This window comes from Nycticebus coucang, chromosome 1 (genome assembly GCF_027406575.1).
Source record: "Nycticebus coucang isolate mNycCou1 chromosome 1, mNycCou1.pri, whole genome shotgun sequence".
Taxonomy (NCBI): Eukaryota; Metazoa; Chordata; class Mammalia; order Primates; family Lorisidae; genus Nycticebus; species Nycticebus coucang.
Genome location: NC_069780.1, coordinates 195,390,537 through 195,409,958, shown reverse-complemented (window position 1 = coordinate 195,409,958; position 19,422 = coordinate 195,390,537). Strand labels below are relative to the sequence as shown.

The window sequence follows — 19,422 nt, the reverse complement described above, 5'->3', positions numbered from 1 at the left end:
TCCCTTGGAGGACTGGCCCAGCCCACACAGTGGGAAGTAAGGCCCCTCCCGGCCTCCTGCTGGGGCAGGGTCTAAGATAGAGCCAGTGTCCTGCTGAACTGGGCAGGGTCCACAGAGAGGGTCTGTTTGCCTTGGATCTTTGGCAGGGGACATCTGGCGTCTGGCGGGGTCCTTGAAGTCCTGGAGGGGCTCACCTGTGGTGTTTGCAGTGTGTGGGGGGTGTCCTGTGGGTGGCCCTGCTGGCTGGGCGGGGGCCAACAGATAAGGCATTAACAGTCCCTCTGTGGACGCGCCCTGCAGATCTGCTGACGGCTCCTTTCTGCCCAGGTGCTTGGGGCGAGGTGCCAAAGGTTCGCTATAAAGTGCTGGGGCTCCTGGCCACGGCCACTCGCCCTCTGGCTCCCGTCCTACCCACTGCACCGCAGGACCAGCCCAGCGACCACCATGAGGCTTGTGCTGCCCAACCCTGGCCTGGAGGGGCGGATCCCCTCCCTGGGCGAACTGGAGACCCTAGAGAAGGAGGAGGCCAGCTCTCGGCCCCAGTGGGACAACAAGGCTCAGTACATGCTCACCTGTGTGGGCTTCTGCGTGGGCCTGGGCAACGTCTGGCGCTTCCCCTACCTGTGTCAGAGCCACGGAGGAGGTAGGCAGGGGAGCTGGCAGACGGGGGGCAGGTGGTGTAGGGAGATGGTTTCATGCTGCCCCACGCTGCCCATGCCCTGCTCTCTGGATGTTGCTGAGGGAGCAGAGCCCTGCCTGGCTCTAGGGGGGGCCATGCTGCTGTCAGAGAGCCCCTGCCCTGAGCGGGGGATAGGGGAACCCTGCCCTGAGGGCCCAAGACCAGCCCTATGCACACCCCCAGCAGACCCTGGTGCATCCTCTGGCTTCCCAGCCACTGGTGGGCACTTGTGAACTCTAAAATGGAGGGATGGGGCAGATGGCCAGAGGCAGGGGGAGCCACAGAGGGGCCTGTATGTCCTCCAGAGGTCACAAGGGCCCTGCCCTCCACAGCTGAGCCCACCTCCTGCCACAGCTATAGCTCATCCCTCTGTCTGGCTTCTGGTGGCCCCCAGTGGGCACAGCTGCTGGCACAGAGGTGAATCAGGAGTATCTTCACCCCGGGACCTGTGCCGGAGGTGGCCTTGGGACCATGGCCCTGGGCTGCTGCCCCCTGAGCAGGCGGCTCTCTCACAGGAGACTCTGCTGCCTTAATGGGCTTCCAAAGCGTCCTGATGAAGAAGGACGTGGGTCTCCCACACAGCTTTGGGATGACATGTGCCTGACTGTCTTACCCTCCCCCTCGCAGGGAGCTGAGCTTGGCCATGGGGGGCTCGCTTTCTATCTTGGGCCTGCATGATAGGGGACAGTGCAGTCCCAAGTCCTGAGTGCTGCCTCTCAGCTAGTCATAACGGAAACGTGGCCATAGCCCCAGCACTTCCTAGGCCCCCAGGAACTCCCTCCCCTGGCTGGCTGCCCTGCACTGCAGCCCCTGTTTGGCTGTGATGGGAAGCCCAGCCCCCCCATGTGTGGTGGAGGTGCCGGTGCCTGTCCATCTGGGCAGGGAGTGCAGATTCCCGAGCTGCCTCGGAAGCGGTTATTACAGTCTTTCCACAAAAGGGCTTAGGTGGGCATTGGTAGGGTTCCCAGCACCTCAGGTGGTCTTTGCTTTGAGACTGGACACATGCAGGTAGTCTGGGAGTGTGGTGTTCTCGCCCATGGGAGTGACACCGTGCCGTGTAGTGGGCTGTACAGCAGGTAGCCCTACAGACTCGTACGCAGAACCTGGGGAGGACAGACATGGGCTTAGGCCATTGGGCATGGGCAGAGCAGGGCCTGGATGCACAGGGATTCAGAGTGGTCTCACTTTGGAGGTAGACACAAGTGGGCTTCTCCCTCGCCCCAGGCAAGCTGCCCCTGTACCTGGCCCCTTTCCTGCTGGGACATCAGGTCACCTGCTGGACCCCGAGGGCCTCTCCTCACCATGTACCCCCAGTTGCAGTGACCGCAGGTGGCACTTAAGGTCCTGTATATGCCCACTGTCTGGGAGAATCCCAGGCCTTTTGAGACACTCTGCCATGTGCTGACCAGGACCCCACAAACCAGACAACCAGCCTGCCAGGATGGACTGCAGCTGGAAGGAGCCAGAGGGCAAGACCTGGGGGTGACTGCACCCCATCTGTGCATGCCCCCAGTGCACCTGGTTCACGGCTGGTGAGCGGCTGCAGAGCAGCAGTGAGCAGACTCAGAGGAACACGGGGAGACTTGAGGCAGCAGCTGGCGTGGATGTCAGCACAGTGGAGTGGGCGGTGTCCCTTGGTGCTCTCCATCTGCCTTCTCAAGGACTCTGTGTGCACACCCAGGTCAGCGACACCATACGTCCTGATTGACAAGGATCACTGATGCTGACCAAAGCAAGAAGGAGCAGCAGCTCCACTCACTCGCCTTTCCTCCTGGAGCTTCCTGTTTGGGATTGTCCTTCAAGGTTAAAAAAGTTCACACCCTTCTTCAAGTCTCTGAAGTGTAGCTATTTTGACTTCCTTGCTGATGCCCAGGGGGCAGATTGGAGAGGCCCTTCCCAAAAAAGCATTTCCAGAGCCAGCCAGGTCCCCTGCCAGGCCTCTCCAGGCCGCCCTGGCCGTGGTCTAAATGGATGTGATGGAGGAATCCACCTGACCCATGAACGAGTCAGGGTGGGGAGGGACAGCAACAGAAGGCCTCAGGACATGGCCACAGACCCCTGCCTGGGGTCACACCACTCTACATCTGGATCACCCCTGATGCCCGAGAGAGAAGCACAGGTGGAATCACCTTCATGCCCGTGTCCAGAAGCCACAGTTCTTCATGGGTATCCCCAACGCCAGCCTCACACTTCAGGTGCAAAGGGGGCCCACAGTGCAGCCACCCACCCCCTCACTCTGCATGGAGAGATGCTGGGCTGGGACCACACTTTTGAGGAGCACGCCTGCCTTGCCACACCTGTTCCCACTGCCTCCTTTCTCCAGGAGTCTGAGCCACCCAGCACCTGGCCTGGGGCTGCCTTTCCCATTAGTCCTGGGGTCCTACATCTGTATGCAGCAAAATCTTCCCCCTGCTCCAAGCACCTACAGGGAGAGGCGAGGGGGACCATTGGTCCCTGCTCACAGAACCCGCAGCTCCCCTCCTCCCCCTCCCCCCTTCCTCTCCCTTACACGGTCCTGTTTCTCCATCCTTCTTCTCCCCCTACACCTACCCTCCTCCCTTTCTTTACCTTCCCTCCTCCCTCCCCCTCCATTTCTCCTCTACCACATCCTCTTTCTCTTCTTTTTCCTACTCCTCCTCATTTTCTAATTTTTCAAGAAAAGAAAGAACTATGTTTCTGTGCCAAGTGTGTTTTTCCTTCTGGACGCCTTTTCTGTACCCCGCCTCTACTCCGTTATCTCTGCCATTTGCTTCCGTCTGCAGGAAAGACAAACACCGGTCACGCCCCCCAGCGGGGGAGGTCCTGGTCTCCGGGGACCTTTGGACCCACACCCAGCGCCTACACTGCCCGCCTGGCAAGGGCCTTGCAGCAGACACCCAGTGGCTCTTCCCTGCTCTCCCTCTAGGCACCTTCACCCACAAGCTGGAAGAAGTAGTGGGTTTAGAGGAGAAAGGTTTGCATCCCCGGGGACTTAATTAGTCATAGCATCCTCCAGTCCACTCATCCTGAACCCTGAGTGCTGCCCCCAGGACACCCAGCCACATCAGCAGCTGCTTGAGTTCCACGAGCTGCCTCCCAGGCACGTGTGCTGGGCTGGACCCACTTTTAGGGTGTAGGGGGTGTACTTCCCCATCCTTTCTGTTCACTCACAGGGGTCAGGGATTTGAGGGTCTCTTATTCAAAGGAACTTTCAAGAGGCAGGGCTGTCAGGAGCAAGGGCTGCCAGGCAAGGTATCTCTGAAGAGGGCACATTGAGTAGGATTTTCAAGGGTGAGTAGGAGTTTTCCCCAAATGTTTAAGGTTGGGGCATGGAGGGAAGGGAGAGGATGGAAGATCATTTGGGAACAATGCCCTCATTTTCTTATGGTAGTTTTGTCTAAAAGAGTTTCAAATCCAGCTCCAGGCCCTGCTGGGATCTCAGGTGTTCCTGTAGGTGGGTCTGCAGCCTGGGGCAGGGGTGGGCTCGTGGGTCTCTCCTGGACCCTGTCATTGCTCTCTGCTTCCATCTCATGAATAAGCCCAATGTCTGGCCTGCAAGGACATTACTGCCCTAGGGTTCCTGCAGAGCCTGTCACTGGAGCCCAGGTCAGAGAAGGGCCTATGCTTGGCCAGGCCAGAAGTCGCCCCTGGGATATGGAGGGCCCTGTCCACTCCAGTGCCAGCCTCCATTTGACAGAGAGAAAGAGTGAGCAGAGACAGGGAGGGTTCTGAAGGGCTGGCCAATGGCCAGTGAGAAAGTCCACTGAGCACTCAGTACTCCAGCCCCTCCGCCATCCCACCTCGTTCTCCCTCTCCTTCCACGCCATCTCTCTCACCCCCTGTGTCTCTCTCTTTCTCATCTCTGTTTCTCTCCTCCCATACCTCAGTGACACCTTGTGCTCAGGGGCAGCAGGGGAAAGATTTGGGAGGGAGGGAGGAGATATGATGGTGGGATGGGGAGCTGGGATATGAAGGGAGCTGGATTTTGACCAGGTTTGATGGGAACAAGGGCGTGTGGGGGAAGCACTGGCTAGGCCAGGAGGGCCCATCGCAGGAGTCCCTCTCACCACAGGCCCTGTGGCCTGAGCCCTAGGACAAGAGGATGAGGAGGGATCCCCAGTGGTGAGCATGTCCTCACCGGGTACTACAAGGCGGTCCTGGTGAGAGGACCTAGCCACGGGGTTGGCTCTGGATGTGGCATCTAGTCTCAGCTACTGTGTTGGTCCTGGCTGAGTGCTGCTGACCTTCAACCTTTGTACCCACAGCAGTGCTGTCTCTGGACTGTGCCTCTGAGCCTGCACGTGTAGCCACCCAGCCAGGGCAGGTGGACGGGATCTTGTGTCTTTACCGGCCTCCCTGCACCTGCACCTTCCTGTACTGACGTGGGGGATGCCAGAGGCCGGGAGGGCTTGCGTGTGGGGCCTCCATCCCCTATGTGTGCCGTAGCACCCATTTCTCCACTCTGGGCCCTGGTGTCAACAGGCAGCTCCTCTTTGCTGCCTGTGCTGTCCATGCCTCCACAGCTGGACAGGCCAGCCCACGCCCTTCCCTGAGCTCTGCCTGGCCTGTGGATATCCCGTGGCTCCCCAGGAGCTGTGGACACCACTCTCAGTTGTCACACAAGCTGTCCCCAAGGGCCTGGGGTGCTGGAAGGGCACTCAACTCCCTGCCCACCCACGTGAGCCCCCAACAGGCCCATCTTCTAGATACCAAGGTCCCCTATGGTGTTTCCTTGGCAGCAGCTCTGAGGGGAGTTGGCTTCCACTCCTCGGCTGTCTTTTCTAAAGACACAGCATTTAAAGATGCAAGTGAATGTGAATGTGAAGTCCTTCCAGACGTCTGTCACATTCAGCGACATGTCCCCCACCCCCGCGCTGACTTTCCAGACAGGCTAAGACCAGAGCCAGACTCCTGCTCACCACATAACTGAGCCCCCCACGCCCCCCGCCAACACCTGTCTCTCCCCATCAGCCTCGGTTTGCTCAGTGAGGTGAGCCGTCCTGTCCCCTAGTTCCGCCAGGGCAGGTCCAGACTGAGTCATAGCGATGTCAAAGGAATTCAAACATCATCACATTCCAATGCTTATTTCTAACATCATACATTAGAGCCCCAAATGATGGCTGCTGGTGTGGCCTTGGGGCAGGGCAGGAGGTGCATCTACCACCAGACCCGTGGGACTCGGGGTGGAAGCAGAGGTGTCTGGACCTGGCCTCTACTGTCGTACGTGGAGTACAGAAACATGAAGTTTGCCCTTTTAATCACTTTTTCATGTCTGGCTCAGTGGTCCATGTATTACATTCCCAGGGCTGTACAACTGCCCCCACCCTCATCTCCACATGCTGAGTCTCATCCTCCCTGAACACCAGCCCCACCCCTGCCCCGGCAGCCGCGTCCACCTCTGTCCCGGTGAACCTGACGTCTCTGGGCACCACCGTGAAGGGGAATGACAGGGTGTTGTCTTTCATGCCTGGCTTATTTCTCTCAGCAGAATGTCCTCAAGGGTGTGGTTTTCTGTTTATCTGGCAGTCACCCACGGACTGCTTCCACCCTTTAGCTGTGGTGAGCCACACTGCTGTGAACTTGGGGGTGTGAATATCTCTGTGAGCTCTGCCCTCGGTTTGTTAGGGTGCAGGCCCAGAAGTAAAATTACCGGGTCACACGGTCACCCTGTTTTTAACTTTCTGAGGAATCACCATTCAGATGTGCACAGCAGACGCCACATCTTCCCTTCCCACCAGCGGTGTACCAGCTCCCATCTCTCTGTGTCTTTGTCAGCACTTGCCCCTGATGGGTGAGGTGGCCAGTGCACTGTGGTTGGATTTGCATTTTAAATTAAAGACACTTTTGGTGTCACAGATGAGCTGCCCAAGCTGAGCGATGCTCCTTAAGGCAGAGAGGATCCAGCTCCATTCCAGCCCACAGGCCTCTGGGAGGGCAGCTCTCCAGCCAAGTGAAGGCAGTGGGAGCTGGCCCCAGAGGGTGGAGCGGGAACTCTGTGGTAGGAAGCGCCCACTTCACTGGCCAGCAGCTCCTGCCTCCACTCGTGGGGCTCCTGGGCAGCAAGTGGGCTGGAGAGGGCCAGCTGGGTATCACCTTGAGGGTGCCGTGAGGGCTTCCACTGCACTGTGCTGTTTAGTGCATGAGGATGTCAGTGCTGCCTCAGTTCATGGCCACAGCTCCCATTCCAAAGGACTGCTCAGGGGGACAGTCTAAACGTCAGGTGGCGTCAGCCCGCCTGCCTGGTAGACTATCCCCCTGAGCAGTCCTTTTGGAATGTGGAGTTAGCTGACCGCAGGGGACTGGCCCCTACATCTCAACTCTGTCCATCCAAGGCTGGGAGGGGCCAACTGATTAAGACCGAGCTCCCAGCACCCCCTCCATCCCAGGTGCCTTCATGATCCCCTTCCTCATCCTGCTGGTCCTGGAGGGCATTCCACTGCTGCACCTGGAGTTCGCCATCGGGCAGAGGCTGCGCAAGGGCAGTGTGGGCGTGTGGAGCTCCATCCACCCAGCCCTCAAGGGCCTCGGTGAGTCTGGGTGTGGTCCCTCACTCACCAAGAGCTCAGAATGTGAGAACAGAGCTTCAGCTGGGAGAAAGTGGGGAAAGGTCTCTCTAAATGGGATTCTGAGCCCAGGAGGCGTCCACATTCCTAAAACTTGCTGGCTGCAGCAAGCCCCATGCCCTCCCCCTCTCCCTCCCCTCTCTCCTTCCCCTCTCTCCCTCCCTCCCTTGTCTCCCTCCACCTCTCTCTCCTCCCCTCTCCCTCCCTCTCTCTCCTCCTCTCTCCCTCCCCTCTCTCCTGCCTCTCCCTCCCCCTTTCCCTCCCCTCTCTCCCTCCACCTCTCTCTCCCCCTCCTTCCTCCTCACTCTCCCTCCCTCCTCCCTCCCCTCTCTCCCTCCACCTTTCTCTCCTCCTCTCTCTCTCCTCCTCTCTCCCTCCCCCTTTCCCTCCCCTCTCTCCCTCCACCTCTGTCTCCCCCTCCTCCCTCCTCACTCTCCCTCCCTCCTCCCTCCCCTCTCCCTCCCCCTCTCCCTCCACCTCTCTCTCCTCCTCTCTCCCTCCCCTCTCTCCCTCCCCTCTCTCCCTCCCCTCTCTCCCTCCACCTCTCTCTCCCCCTCCTCCCTCCTCACTCTCCCTCCCTCCTCCCTCCCCCCTCCCTCCCCCTCTCCCTCCCCTCTCTCCCTCCACCTCTCTCTCCCCCTCCTCCCTCCTCACTCTCCCTCCCTCCTCCCTCCCCCCCTCCCTCCCCCTCTCCCTCCCCTCTTTCTCCTCCCCCTACCCTTCTCCCTCCTTCTCTTCCTCCCTTGCTTCTCTCTCCCCTGTCCCTCTCCTTCTCCACTGCCCCATTTCAAACTTGAACTTCAAAACAACAGGGAGGACATGAGGCACTTTGAGATCACACCCAGATGCTCCCAAATGATGGTGAACATTTGCACAGCAGTCCGTTCCCTGCCCCCCTCTCTCCCAAGCCCGCCAACCTGTGCAAGGCCACAGGGCCCCGCTCCAGGGCTGGTAGCAGGTGGTAGGAAGTAGGTAGCAGGTAGCGCCAAGCCACTGAGCACCTTGATGGCTCTTTGCAAAGGCCCTGTGGCCACCTGCCTGGACCTGCCCACTGGGGGCCGCAGGAGCCCTGGGTTCCGATGAGTGAGTGGGGGTGGTGCGGGCCCTGCTTGAGCTTGGCCCATGCCATATCCCTTCTCACATTCAGAGCAGCTCCCAGCCACACCCCACGATCACCTGCCCCGAGGGATGCCTGGGGGGAGCAGGCAGGGACACACACCCAACCACAGTGCTGCCCACAGGTGTTGCGTCCATGTTCGTATCCTTCATGGTGGGCCTCTACTACAACACCATCATCTCCTGGGTCATGTGGTACTTCTTCAACTCCTTCCAGGACCCGCTGCCCTGGAGTGAGTGCCCGCTCAACCAGAACCAGACAGGTGAGGCTGCTGCCCGTCCCACCCGGTGAGGCTGTGTGGGCAGAGGTGGCACCTACTTACAGGCAGACACAGGCTTCATGAAGAGTCAGCTTCTAATTTTCTAAAATTCAGATGGTTATAGATTGGGTGTGCCAAAAATTAGAGCACATTTAAAGGAATAGGACTGATTTTAAAAAAATCAGCGCAAGAGAAAAGCTCTTAAAAAAGGCAACTGCTAAGTGGAGGTGGCAGAGTGGTGGATGAGTCATCAGGAGGGCTGCTGTGGAAGCCACCGTGCAGAGTCCTCCGTGCTCAGCCCACAGCCAGGTGCTCTCTACACATTTGGCGTTCTGCCCCATGTGCCTGGTCCTCCTGGCCCCTTACCCTGTCCAGGACTCTGCCCTGGGCCTAAGGGCACCACTCAGCCCACGGCAATCCATGTGCCACATGGGGCCTGGGCTGCCTGCGTGGAACCTCTGGAGTCAGGGCCATTGCAATGGGGTGAGAGCAACACAGGGCCCCCTACCATGTATCCCTGGCTGCACTCAGGGCTGACAGGGCCCTTTCCCAGCCCCCAGGGTGGGAATTAGGGATTAGACGCTTCCCTCACAGGAGAGTCATAGGGTAGGGCCATGAGCCTGGCAAGGTCCTGGCAAGGTGCTGAGTACATAGCAGTGTTGTAGGCATGGGGCCCAGGCCAGCTGAGACCTCCTGCTGCCAACAGCTTTGCTAGGGCCAGGCAAAAGGATGAAGGCAGGTTGTGAGAGGCATGCAGAGTGTGTGCACAGTACATGTATAGCACATACATGTACATGCATGTGGCAAGTGTGGCATACACAGGTACATGTGTGTGGTGCATGCATACTTGTACTGTGGTGCACGTGTGTGTGTGTGCTGCACACAGGTACACATGTAGTGTGCATGCGTACATGTACATGTGCACTATATGTACGTGTGCCATGTGTACATGGACACATATGTGCATGTACATACATGTGTGCACTGCACATGTGTACATTACTGTGTGGTGCGTACATGGATATGTGCATATGCACGTGTATACATGTACATGTGTATGCACTGTGTGCACGGCATGTGTGCTCATGTGCACATGTACGTGTGTAGTGCATGCGTGTGGGAGTGCACTTGTGTGTGTGTCCTTGGTGTCGAGGCATCTTCTTCAGCTCAGGGCCCGAGGACACACTCCCTGAAGTGTGTGGATGGCCCTCCCACAGGCTTCGTGGACGAATGTGCCAGGAGCTCCTCGGTGGACTACTTCTGGTACCGCGAGACGCTCAACATCTCCACGTCCATCAGTGACTCGGGCTCGGTGCAGTGGTGGATGCTGCTGTGCCTGACCTGTGCCTGGAGTGTCCTCTATGTGTGCACTATCCGGGGCATTGAGACCACTGGGAAGGTAGCCACACCACAGCCCAGGGGCAGGTGGGGCAGGCAAAGCTGGACCAGGGAGCCCAGGAAGCCCCGAGTGTATCCGCCCTGTGCTTCCCCCCTGCCCTGTGCTGTGCCCTCCCTGCTGCCGTCCTGTGCTGTCCCTTCCCCCCCCACTGCCCTGTGCTGTACCCCCCTGCTGCCCTGTGCTGTCCCCTCCCCACTACTGCCCTATACTGTCCCCTCTCCTATGCTGTGCCCTCCCTGCTGCTGCCCTGTGCTGCACACCCCCAGCTCAATTGTCTAAACCTGCCAGGCTTTGGTGCTGGCAGGTGACTTCCAGACACCACACTGGAAGGCTCCACGCAGGTGTAACCCGCAGTGTCTAGCTAATTGGAAGGTTCAGAACAAGGGTAGAGGGGAGGGGAGGAGAGAGGAAGAGCAAGGAGACAGGGACGCCCTCTCTGGCCAGCCCCATCCCTGAGGCTGCTCTGCCTGAGGAACCAGGGCTCCCCATTGCTCCTGTGCCCACACCTACTTTGACACACACCTGCCTCCTCATACCTGCCCATCACACACCTGCCCCCTCACACCTGCCCATCACACACCTGCCTCCTCACACCTGCCCATCACACACCTGCCTCCTCACACCTGCCCATCACACACCTGCCCCCTCACACCTGCCCATCACACACCTCCCCCCGCCCACGCCTGCCTCACACTTGCCCTGCAGGCTGTGTACATCACCTCCACGCTGCCCTACGTTGTGCTGACCATCTTCCTCATTCGGGGTCTGACGCTGAAGGGCGCCACCAATGGCATCGTTTTCCTCTTCACGCCCAATGTGAGTCTCCACTGTTTGGTCTCAGAACCCTCTGGCCTCAAGGCCTGCTGATGTCCACAGGTGGCAGCTGGCCTGTCTTCCTGTCCTGCTCCAGAGCTGAGAAGGTCAACCAGGCCTGGCGAGGAAGCCCTATGGCCTGACTTTGCCCCTCTGTGAATGCCGAGCCACTGCAGGGGAAGGACCTGACCCCTCTGGGCAGTGGTATCCACTGATGGCTGCCCACTGATGGCATGGCCCTCTCAGACCTGCCCACAGGACTCACGGCTCTTCCTTGAGCCACACCTTCCCAGGTGGCCGGCAGACCGTCCTTACAGCCCACAGCTGAGGTCTCTCTCTGATGCAGGTCACAGAGCTGGCCAACCCGGTCACCTGGCTGGACGCGGGTGCCCAGGTCTTCTACTCCTTCTCCCTGGCCTTTGGGGGCCTCATCTCATTCTCCAGCTACAATTCTGTGCAGTGAGTAGGGGGCCCCGGCTGGGACCGTGTGAGCACCATGGTGAAGCAGCTTCAGTAGCATGTGGGTAGGGGAGGCAGGAGCCGAAACACAGGACTGGAGAGGGAGGGGCAGGATGGGTGAGCTTGACCTGAGCATACTTAACCAGGTCAGGAGGTCAAGGGTCAAGGGGGTGTGATGAGGCTGAGGTTGGGAGACAGGCTGGGGGTGGAGCCAGCAAGGAGTGAGGCAGGAAGAGCAAGGGGTGGGGCCTAGCAAGTTTTGGGGTGCAGATGGGGTGCAGGGGTAGAGGGGAGCCAGGTGGGGGGAGGATATGGGACATAGTGTGGAGGTGGGGCAGGTGTTGGAGGGAGAGGAAGGACCATGGGTCCCTGTGCCTGTGCTGGGGCTGAGGCTGACCTGGGCCCCGGAAGGCCTCCCTGGTGCTGAGGCAGGTGTGCCAAGAACGCTTGTGGACTGGCCAAGGTGCAGCTGAGACTGAATTGCTTTCATGGCCGCGTTGTTCAGATAACTTGCCTATCTTGCAACTCTCCCATTGAAGTGTATGATTCAGTGGTTTTAGGACATTCAGAGTTGTCCAGCCACTATTGTCTAGTTCTGAAATACTCTGAGCATACCCGAAGCCCCATATCCACTAGCAGTCACTCCCAAATCCCCAGCCCCCAGCCCCTGGCAACCACTGACCCCTCCCAGCCTCCCTGGTCTGGCCCATTCTGGACACCCCTACAGATGGGTGCACATTACATGTCTCTTTGTGGCTGAGCCTCCCATGATGCAACTCCATGTCAATGCCTCCCCCGGGTGCCCCCACTCCTGCCAATTCCAGCCATCACAGTGAGCTGGTTTAATCTGCACCTCCCTGCTGGCTGATACCATCTATTTTGGTGGAAGCATCCGGAAAGATGGTGTTAACATGCATCAGAATGGGGGAGCTGGCCAGGTGGGTTGGGGAGTCAGGGGTCAAGTGGGGCATGCATTTAGGTGATGCAGTTCCTCAGTGCCAAGTGGATGGCCTGGATCCCCAGGAGTCTACGGGAGACTCCACAAAGGGTCTTCTACCTGGTGTTGTTCTAGAAGCCCAAGGTTGGCGTGAGCCCAGGGCTCCATCCCAGGGTGGCCTGGGGGGGCCGGAGTAGCCAGTGAGCAGTGGGGGTGTGGCCAGAGCAATGCCCTGAGGAAAACCTGGAAGCTGGAGCAAAGAGGTGGCCTCTTTCTCCCACCCACCTGTGGGTCAGGAACACAGCTCTGGGCCACAGGCCTTTGACTGCTCGGGGACCCCCTGAGACCTGAAGTTTAGGAGGGCTCCCTCAAGTCCTGCTGGTGACTCTTGTATGTCCAGGAGTCTCCCCTTGACAGCAGGGCCCCCAGTGCCTGCAGGATAGCTCTTGGGGAGGCCCCAAGTCAATGTGGGCTGGAGGCCAAGGGGCTAAGGGAAGCTCAAAGGCCAGAAGAGGGCAAAAAGGCTAGGGTGTTAAGGGCTTAAAGATGGATCCTCCCTGCTGGCTCTACTATGCCTTGCAGCCCCCAGCATGACCTCTGAGACCTCTTTTCTTCCTTCTCACTCTGGGCAGGTGGTACAACCAACCCTTGGGGTTTATGGACTGAGACCCCCTCATAATTTCTACCAAATGAGAACCTATGACCAAAACCAGAGGGGTTTCCAGAGCCATTGAGCTAGGGGCAGGTGAAGTGATGAGAAGGGCCTGGGCCTGTGGCTCGGGGCTCTTCATCCATCTCATCACCTGTGTCCTCAGTGGCTGCTCAGAGGAGAATGGGGTCCAGCCTGCCCTCCTTCCCACAGGGCTCAGCCCCTCCCTCCTGGGCTTGGCTCAGAGACAGAGCCCCAGGTTGGCACAGGTGTTTCTGCTGCACTGTGTCCCAGTGCAGAACCACTTGCCGCACAGTGTCAGGCACAAGGTGACACTGTTCTTATCACAGCAACAACTGCGAAATGGATTCAGTGATCGTGTCTGTCATCAATGGCTTCACGTCAGTGTACGCGGCCACTGTTGTCTACTCCATCATCGGCTTCCGTGCCACTGAGCGCTACGATGCCTGCCTCAGCGCGTGAGTCCCCGCTCGCCCACTGGCCCAGCTCCTGGGGCGGTGCCTGCTCACGGCAAGCCTGAGTTAGCCCCTCTCCTTCCCAGGAACATTCTGACCCTCATCAATGGGTTCGACCTGCCTGAAGGCAATGTGACCCAGGAGAACTTCCAGGAGATGCAGCGCTGGTACAACGCCAGCGACCCCACAGCCTACTCACAGCTGCAGTTCCAGACCTGTGACATGAACTCCTTTCTCTCGGAAGTAAGTCCCTCTGGGTGGCTTGAAACCTGCAGGCAGTGGGGAGGACATCCTTGCAGGACCCCAGAGTCGACCGCATTCTAGGGTTTGGCTGACCCCTGGCCTCCGTGTCTGCCCACCTGGGACTTTCCTCCTGGGCGCTGTGTTCTGGGTGGCTGGCATCTGCTGGGCCTCAAAACCCCACTTCTGGGGCCTGGCAATGTCTGAGGCAGGGACCAAGTTGCTGTGAGCTGAAACCCCTGCTCCTTCCCTTTTCACACTACTTGTGGCAATTTGTAATGTGGTTCCTTCCATAAAAATTGGAAGAATTATTTTAACTGGTTTTGAACTTACTAGGCAACCAGAGGCACATTTTGTCTTGGTCTGGCCAACTTTTTTCAGTCGCCAGGATGCTGAAGAAACTCACAAATTGTTATCTAATGTAAAGAACGCTTTCAAACACTATTTTAACAGTTAATGAAGTTCACATTCTGCTGAAGTTTTTTTTTTTTTGAGACAGAGTCTCACTACGTCACCCTCTGTAGAGTGCTGTGGTGTCTCAGCTCACAACGACCTCAAACTTTTGGGCTTAGTGATTCTCCTGCCTCAGCCTCCCAAGTAGCTGGGACTACAGGTGCCTGCCACAACACCCAGCTATTTTTTTGTTTGTTTGTTATAGTTGTCATTGTTGTTTAGCAGGCCTGGGCTGCTAAACAGAGGGTTCAAACCTGCCAGTCCCGGTGTATGTGGCCAGTGCCCTAACCACTGAGCTACGGGCACCGAGCCTCTGCTGGATTTTATAGATGAACATTTTCTAATTTTAATTTTTCAGTTTCCTTATTTGGGAGCCACCCATAACTTTGCCATTTTCAGGGCCTGGAGCTTGTCTAGTGGCCCCTGACGTGGAGACTGTGGGGTAGCTTGGTGCCAGCTGGGCCATCAGAGAAGTCTTGGGTTCTCTCCATCTTTTTTTCACCGACATCCAGAGGCCTCCATGGGCAAGGGGGCCAGGCAGGGGTGCAGGGTCTAAACGTCCTTTCTTTGTTTAGAAACAACGTTATTGAGGTCTAATTATGTACCATGAGACCCACCCATTTTCGGCACAGTTGCTGAGTCTTATTGAGTTTGCATAGCCATGTGTGTTCTGTGAGGTCACCTTCAGGTCACTCCTGCTCCCCCAGCCCCAGGGCACCTCTCAGCTGCTTCTGTACCTGTCAGTTTGCCTTCTGAGAAATGCCACTGAAGGACAATCTGGTAATAGGTGTCATCGTGGGCCAGCCTTCCCTGGAAGCACCATTCTCAGCCTCAGGGGGTTCTATGCCATGGCCCTCCCCTGGGAGCAACCCAGCGCGCCTCTGCCAAGTACACCATTGCCGTCAAGTTCCCTTTAAACTGCTCAGAGCCCTCCATGGAGCAGTGTCCCTGAGCAGGAGGGTCAGCATCTTGCTCCTAGAGCTCACACAGATGCATTAAGTGCCTGAAATCCTGGAGCCGATCCCCTGCAGGAGCTCTGCTGCGTAGAATGCCCTGATCCAGGCCCTCAGCCCCCAGCAGGGCTTTCTCTGCAGAGATGGCACAGCCGGGACCACTGGCCACCAGGGCTGGGATGAGCTGGAGCTGAGTTCCCAGCGATGGTCTGGTGTCCTGGGTAGTGATACCTGGAGGCTGACACACCCATGAGCCTGTGTGTGCATGAGGGTGCCCTAACCCAGGCTGGTGACCCCCTTAATTCAGGAACCCCCAGGTGTATATTTAGGTGAAGCTCTCAGGTGACGTCTTAGGAGGCTCCCTACATCTATGACTTGGTGTGTCTGTCCCAGCCACACGGGGCTCTGACCACTACTGGAGGGAGGGATCCTCTCGTTGGCTCAGCTTTCTAAAATGCACTTTGGGCCTAAAAGACAAGATCTTGTCACTTCACCAGACGACTCACATCACATGATGCTTGCTCTGTGGGCTTGGCGGCAGAAAGCCAGGGTTCAATGGGCCAGCACGGGTTGAGGGAGACAGCGGGGCTGGGCAGGGTCATGGGTGACTATGCTGTCCCGCAGGGTGTGGAGGGCACGGGCCTGGCCTTCATTGTCTTCACCGAGGCCATCACCAAGATGCCACTGTCCCCGCTGTGGTCTGTGCTCTTCTTCATCATGCTCTTCTGCCTGGGCCTGTCCTCTATGTTTGGGAACATGGAAGGCGTCGTCGTGCCCCTGCAGGACCTCAAGGTCATCCCCCAGAAGTGGCCAAAGGAGCTGCTCACAGGTGCGTGTGCTATCGGGCAGGCTGGGCCCCTCTGCAGCAGTGAGGCCCTGGCACTGTGTGACCTGACGCTGCCTGGCCCACAGGCCTCATCTGCTTGGGGACCTACCTCATCGCCTTCATCTTCACGCTGAACTCTGGCCAGTACTGGCTGTCACTGCTGGACAGCTATGCCGGCTCCATCCCACTGCTCATCATTGCCTTCTGCGAGATGTTCTCAGTGGTCTATGTGTATGGTGTGGACAGGTAGGAGGTGGCGTGGCGGCAGCAGCATCTGAAGTAGAAAAGCCAGATCATGAAGGTTCTTGTGGGGCTGCGAGTCAGGGCCTCCGGGAGGGAGCAGCAGGTGGTGGCACAGAGACAGCAAGATGAGGAGAGCGCTAAGCCCGTGGGCTGGGTCTGGCCAAGGAGGACCCCGACTCCCAGCCAACTGGACAGGATGCCACCCAGGAGTGGTGCAAGCCAAATGCCTCTTGCCAGGTGCTGGCAGACCTGCTGGAACAGAGACAAGTAGTGATATGCATTGCTCAGGGGGAGCAGAGGGAGAGTGGCCCTGAACGAAACATGCCCTGAGCAATCAGACAAGTAGTGAGCTAGAAACTCAGCTACCTACAAAGAGGCCAAGAAGCCCTATGCAGGGGCGGGTCAGGACAGGTGTGCAGGGTTGGGGGCCAGCAGGGAATGGGCAGGGCGTGCAGACAGCTGTGAACTGGATAAGTGCTTGGGGGGGCTCAGTCCTGGGTCCCCCAAAGCAGCCCCAGTGCTCAGCAGCAGGTGGGAGAGCAGAGGGTTCCTCCTGTGCTGCGGGCCTCCTGCTGCTGGGACCCTGAAGCCGGGGCGTCTGGCCTCAGTGGTGTCCCACCCAGGGAGGGCACAGGGCACACTATGCTTCCCTAGGGTCCCTGGCCAGGAACCCTTCTCCCTTCCCTGGTGTTCCAGGTGTTTCCAGGGGAAAAGAGGGCACCAGCAGACAACAGCCGTGGCTGGGAGTGTGTATGCCGTCAGCAGGCAGCTTGGTCAAATGTTGCCTGGCAGTGTCACCGATGCTGGTTGGGACCAGGAGGTCCCACTGGATTCGAGGTTCCTTTAGAAATAACCTGCCAGCATCTATTAAAGCTGGGCCCTTCGCTGGGCTCCCCTCTGGAGATTGGCTCTGACCTGCAGGCAGGAGCAGATGGGGTTTGTGGACAGGGTGTGTGTCAGCATTAGGTGAGTGAGGACAGAAGTCAAACCAGCCCCAGACAGTGGTGGGGAGGTCTAGCACTGGGTGAGGGGGCGTTGCTCTGATGTCACACAGATATCGACAAGGAAAGTTCAGGTCTGAATACACGGATTCATGAAGTATGGCACGAGGCTCTGAATCCCCACAAGGGAAACAGGGACTGGCTCTGATACCCACATGTGCCAGGGTCTGGCTTGGGTTAGTGTCCCACAGTGCCCGCTTGGGTCTCTGGAGGCCACGACCAGCTCAGGTTCACATTCTACCTGCTCCATCCTAATTTCTACGTAGTAAGTCCCTTTGTGGAAAAGAGCATTCAGCAGAGGACGGGCTTCAAGCCATAGGGCTGGGGTGGGTGGGGACTCTCCAATCTCTGGTGCTGCCACAGAGGTAGAGGCCGGAGTATTTGAGGTGCCCTTCCCTGTCCCCTCCCTTGTACAGCTGTGACCGTCCCAGGATGGGGGTGAGGACGTGGACACCACTGTTGATGACTTCCTGTCAGGGCTCTGGGAGAGGGTCTTCTTAGAGGAGGCGCACCCTGGCCTGGAAGTGGGGCGAGAGCCGGGTGTGCCAGGATGACACCGAGTATCCAGGCGGGAGAGACAAGAGCATTCTTTATTCCATGCAATGAAGTCCCAGTGGGGTCCCTGGTGACATCTCCCTCTGGCCCTGCTTCCAGGTTTAATAAGGATATCGAGTTCATGATCGGCCACAAGCCCAACATCTTCTGGCAAGTCACATGGAGAGTGGTCAGCCCGCTGATCATGCTGGTCATCTTCTTCTTCTTCTTTGTGGTGAAGGTCAACGAGGAGCTGATATACAGCGTCTGGGACCCTAGCTATGTGAGTGCAGAGGGCAGGAGCAGGAATGGGGACCCCAGCTCTGTTAGTGTAAGAGGGTAGGAACTGGGACCCATGTGTGGTCAGGGGGTGGAAGCCGGGACCCATATGGGGTCATGGGGCAGGAGGTGGGACCCAGTGGGGGCCAGGGGCAGGAGCTGGGACCCATTGAGTAATGGGGGAAGAGCTGGGATTGTGGCTCTGTGAATGCGGGGAGTGGGGGTAGGGGAGACTAGAAGAGCCTCAGGTTGCCCACCCCAGCCCTACAGGACCTGTGTCCCCAGAGCAGACCCGGGGGCTCCAGACACCTCTATTGTCCATCTGGCTCTCTTCCCAGGAGGGATTTCCCAAATCCCAGAAGGTGCCATACCCGGACTGGGTATACGCAGTGGTGGTGGTGGTGGCTGGGGTGCCCTGCCTCACCATCCCTGGGTTTGCCATCTACAAGCTCATCAGGACCCGCTGCCAGAAGTCTGGGGACCACCAGGGGCTGGTCAGCACGCTGTCCACGGCCTCTGTGAATGGGGACCTGAAGTGCTGAGGGCCCAGCCCACGGCGTGCCTCAGACTGTTGGGAGGGAGGGCTGGCAGGCTTTTGAGGTGGTGGGCTGCCCACCATGCGTGTGTGAGCATGAGCATACACTCATGTGTGTTGTGCGTATACATATGTGTATTTACATGTCTGTACGTGTGTGTGAGTATATGCATATGTACGTATATGTGTCGGAGTGTGCACATGCGTAAGAATACACGTATTGCACGCTAGTGTATTGTGCTAGGCATATGTGTCATGTATATGTGCACACATGTGTGTATGTGTCTGTGTTTGGGAACGTGTGTGCACTCGTGTGTGATGCATAGGCATGCACATACATGTGTGCATATGTGTGGATACATGTTTATATGCATGCATATGTACATGTGTGAATATGCACACATATGTAAATCTGTGCATACATGTTCCCGGTGCACACACCCCAGGGCCCAGCCTCCCTCTGTGTTCATCCTTGCCATAGACATGGCATGTTCTGAGGACGCTGGGGCAGCCTGGATGGGCCTGGCCCCTCCTTACAGCACCCACAGGGAGTCAGAAGCTACAGCGTGGGGACAGGCACCTGAGGGGCTTTGCCTGCACGCACAGTGGAGACTGTAGGGTGACAGTGGATCCTGGGACGATGCTTGCTACCCACCTGCCCCCTCTCCTTCCCCAAGGTGAAGGTTGGGCCCTGTATCCTTGAGGAGCAGCCTTTTAGATGGCTGAGCAGGCTAGGTGGCTGTGAATTTGGGAGAACTTAGCCACATCCTCCTGAGTCCTGCCTCCAGCCAGCACCACCGAGTCCAGGTCCAGTTCTCTCCTGCTTAAGGAATGTCAGCCCAGCCCCTTGGTCCTTACTCTGCAACCACAATCAATGGACAGTGAAATAAAACTCAACTTGGCATAATTTAAGGCAGATACCATAGTTTGTGTTTTCTTACAAGGACATTAACCGTGTGAATTTTTAGCCAGACATTGGAAAAGACGGGTTACAGGGTAACTCAAGCTCAGCCACCATCCTGAGGGTG

At 57.9% G+C, this 19,422-nt stretch overlaps 1 protein-coding gene across 3 annotated transcripts; it reads left to right on the top strand.

Annotated features, from left to right (window-relative positions):
- Positions 1-362: 362 nt before the first annotated feature.
- SLC6A19 (solute carrier family 6 member 19) lies at positions 363-19,312 on the top strand. Of its 3 annotated transcripts, none has more exons than XM_053593477.1 (12): positions 363-643; positions 7,045-7,185; positions 8,463-8,600; positions 9,815-9,996; positions 10,702-10,812; positions 11,156-11,268; positions 13,205-13,333; positions 13,417-13,573; positions 15,601-15,805; positions 15,889-16,048; positions 17,701-17,863; positions 18,198-19,312. In XM_053593477.1, exons 1-12 carry the CDS (start codon positions 445-447, stop codon positions 18,399-18,401), a joined length of 1,902 nt encoding a protein of 633 aa, XP_053449452.1. In that variant the 5' UTR covers positions 363-444; the 3' UTR covers positions 18,402-19,312. The 3 variants fall into 3 exon arrangements, with proteins under 3 accessions (XP_053449452.1, XP_053449450.1, XP_053449449.1); XM_053593474.1 differs by lacking the exon at positions 363-643 and adding an exon at positions 1,486-2,874; XM_053593475.1 differs by lacking the exons at positions 363-643; positions 10,702-10,812 and adding an exon at positions 678-2,874.
- Positions 19,313-19,422: the final 110 nt, after the last annotated feature.

Excerpts from the sequence above, each read along its gene's own strand:
- SLC6A19 (XM_053593474.1), top strand. The coding sequence starts at position 2,400 with ATGCTGACCAAAGCAAGAAGGAGCAGCAGCTCCACTCACTCGCCTTTC. Across the intron at positions 9,997-10,701 it reads GCATTGAGACCACTGGGAAG|GCTGTGTACATCACCTCCAC; the intron begins GTAGCCACACCA and ends CTTGCCCTGCAG. Across the intron at positions 13,574-15,600 it reads TGAACTCCTTTCTCTCGGAA|GGTGTGGAGGGCACGGGCCT; the intron begins GTAAGTCCCTCT and ends GCTGTCCCGCAG.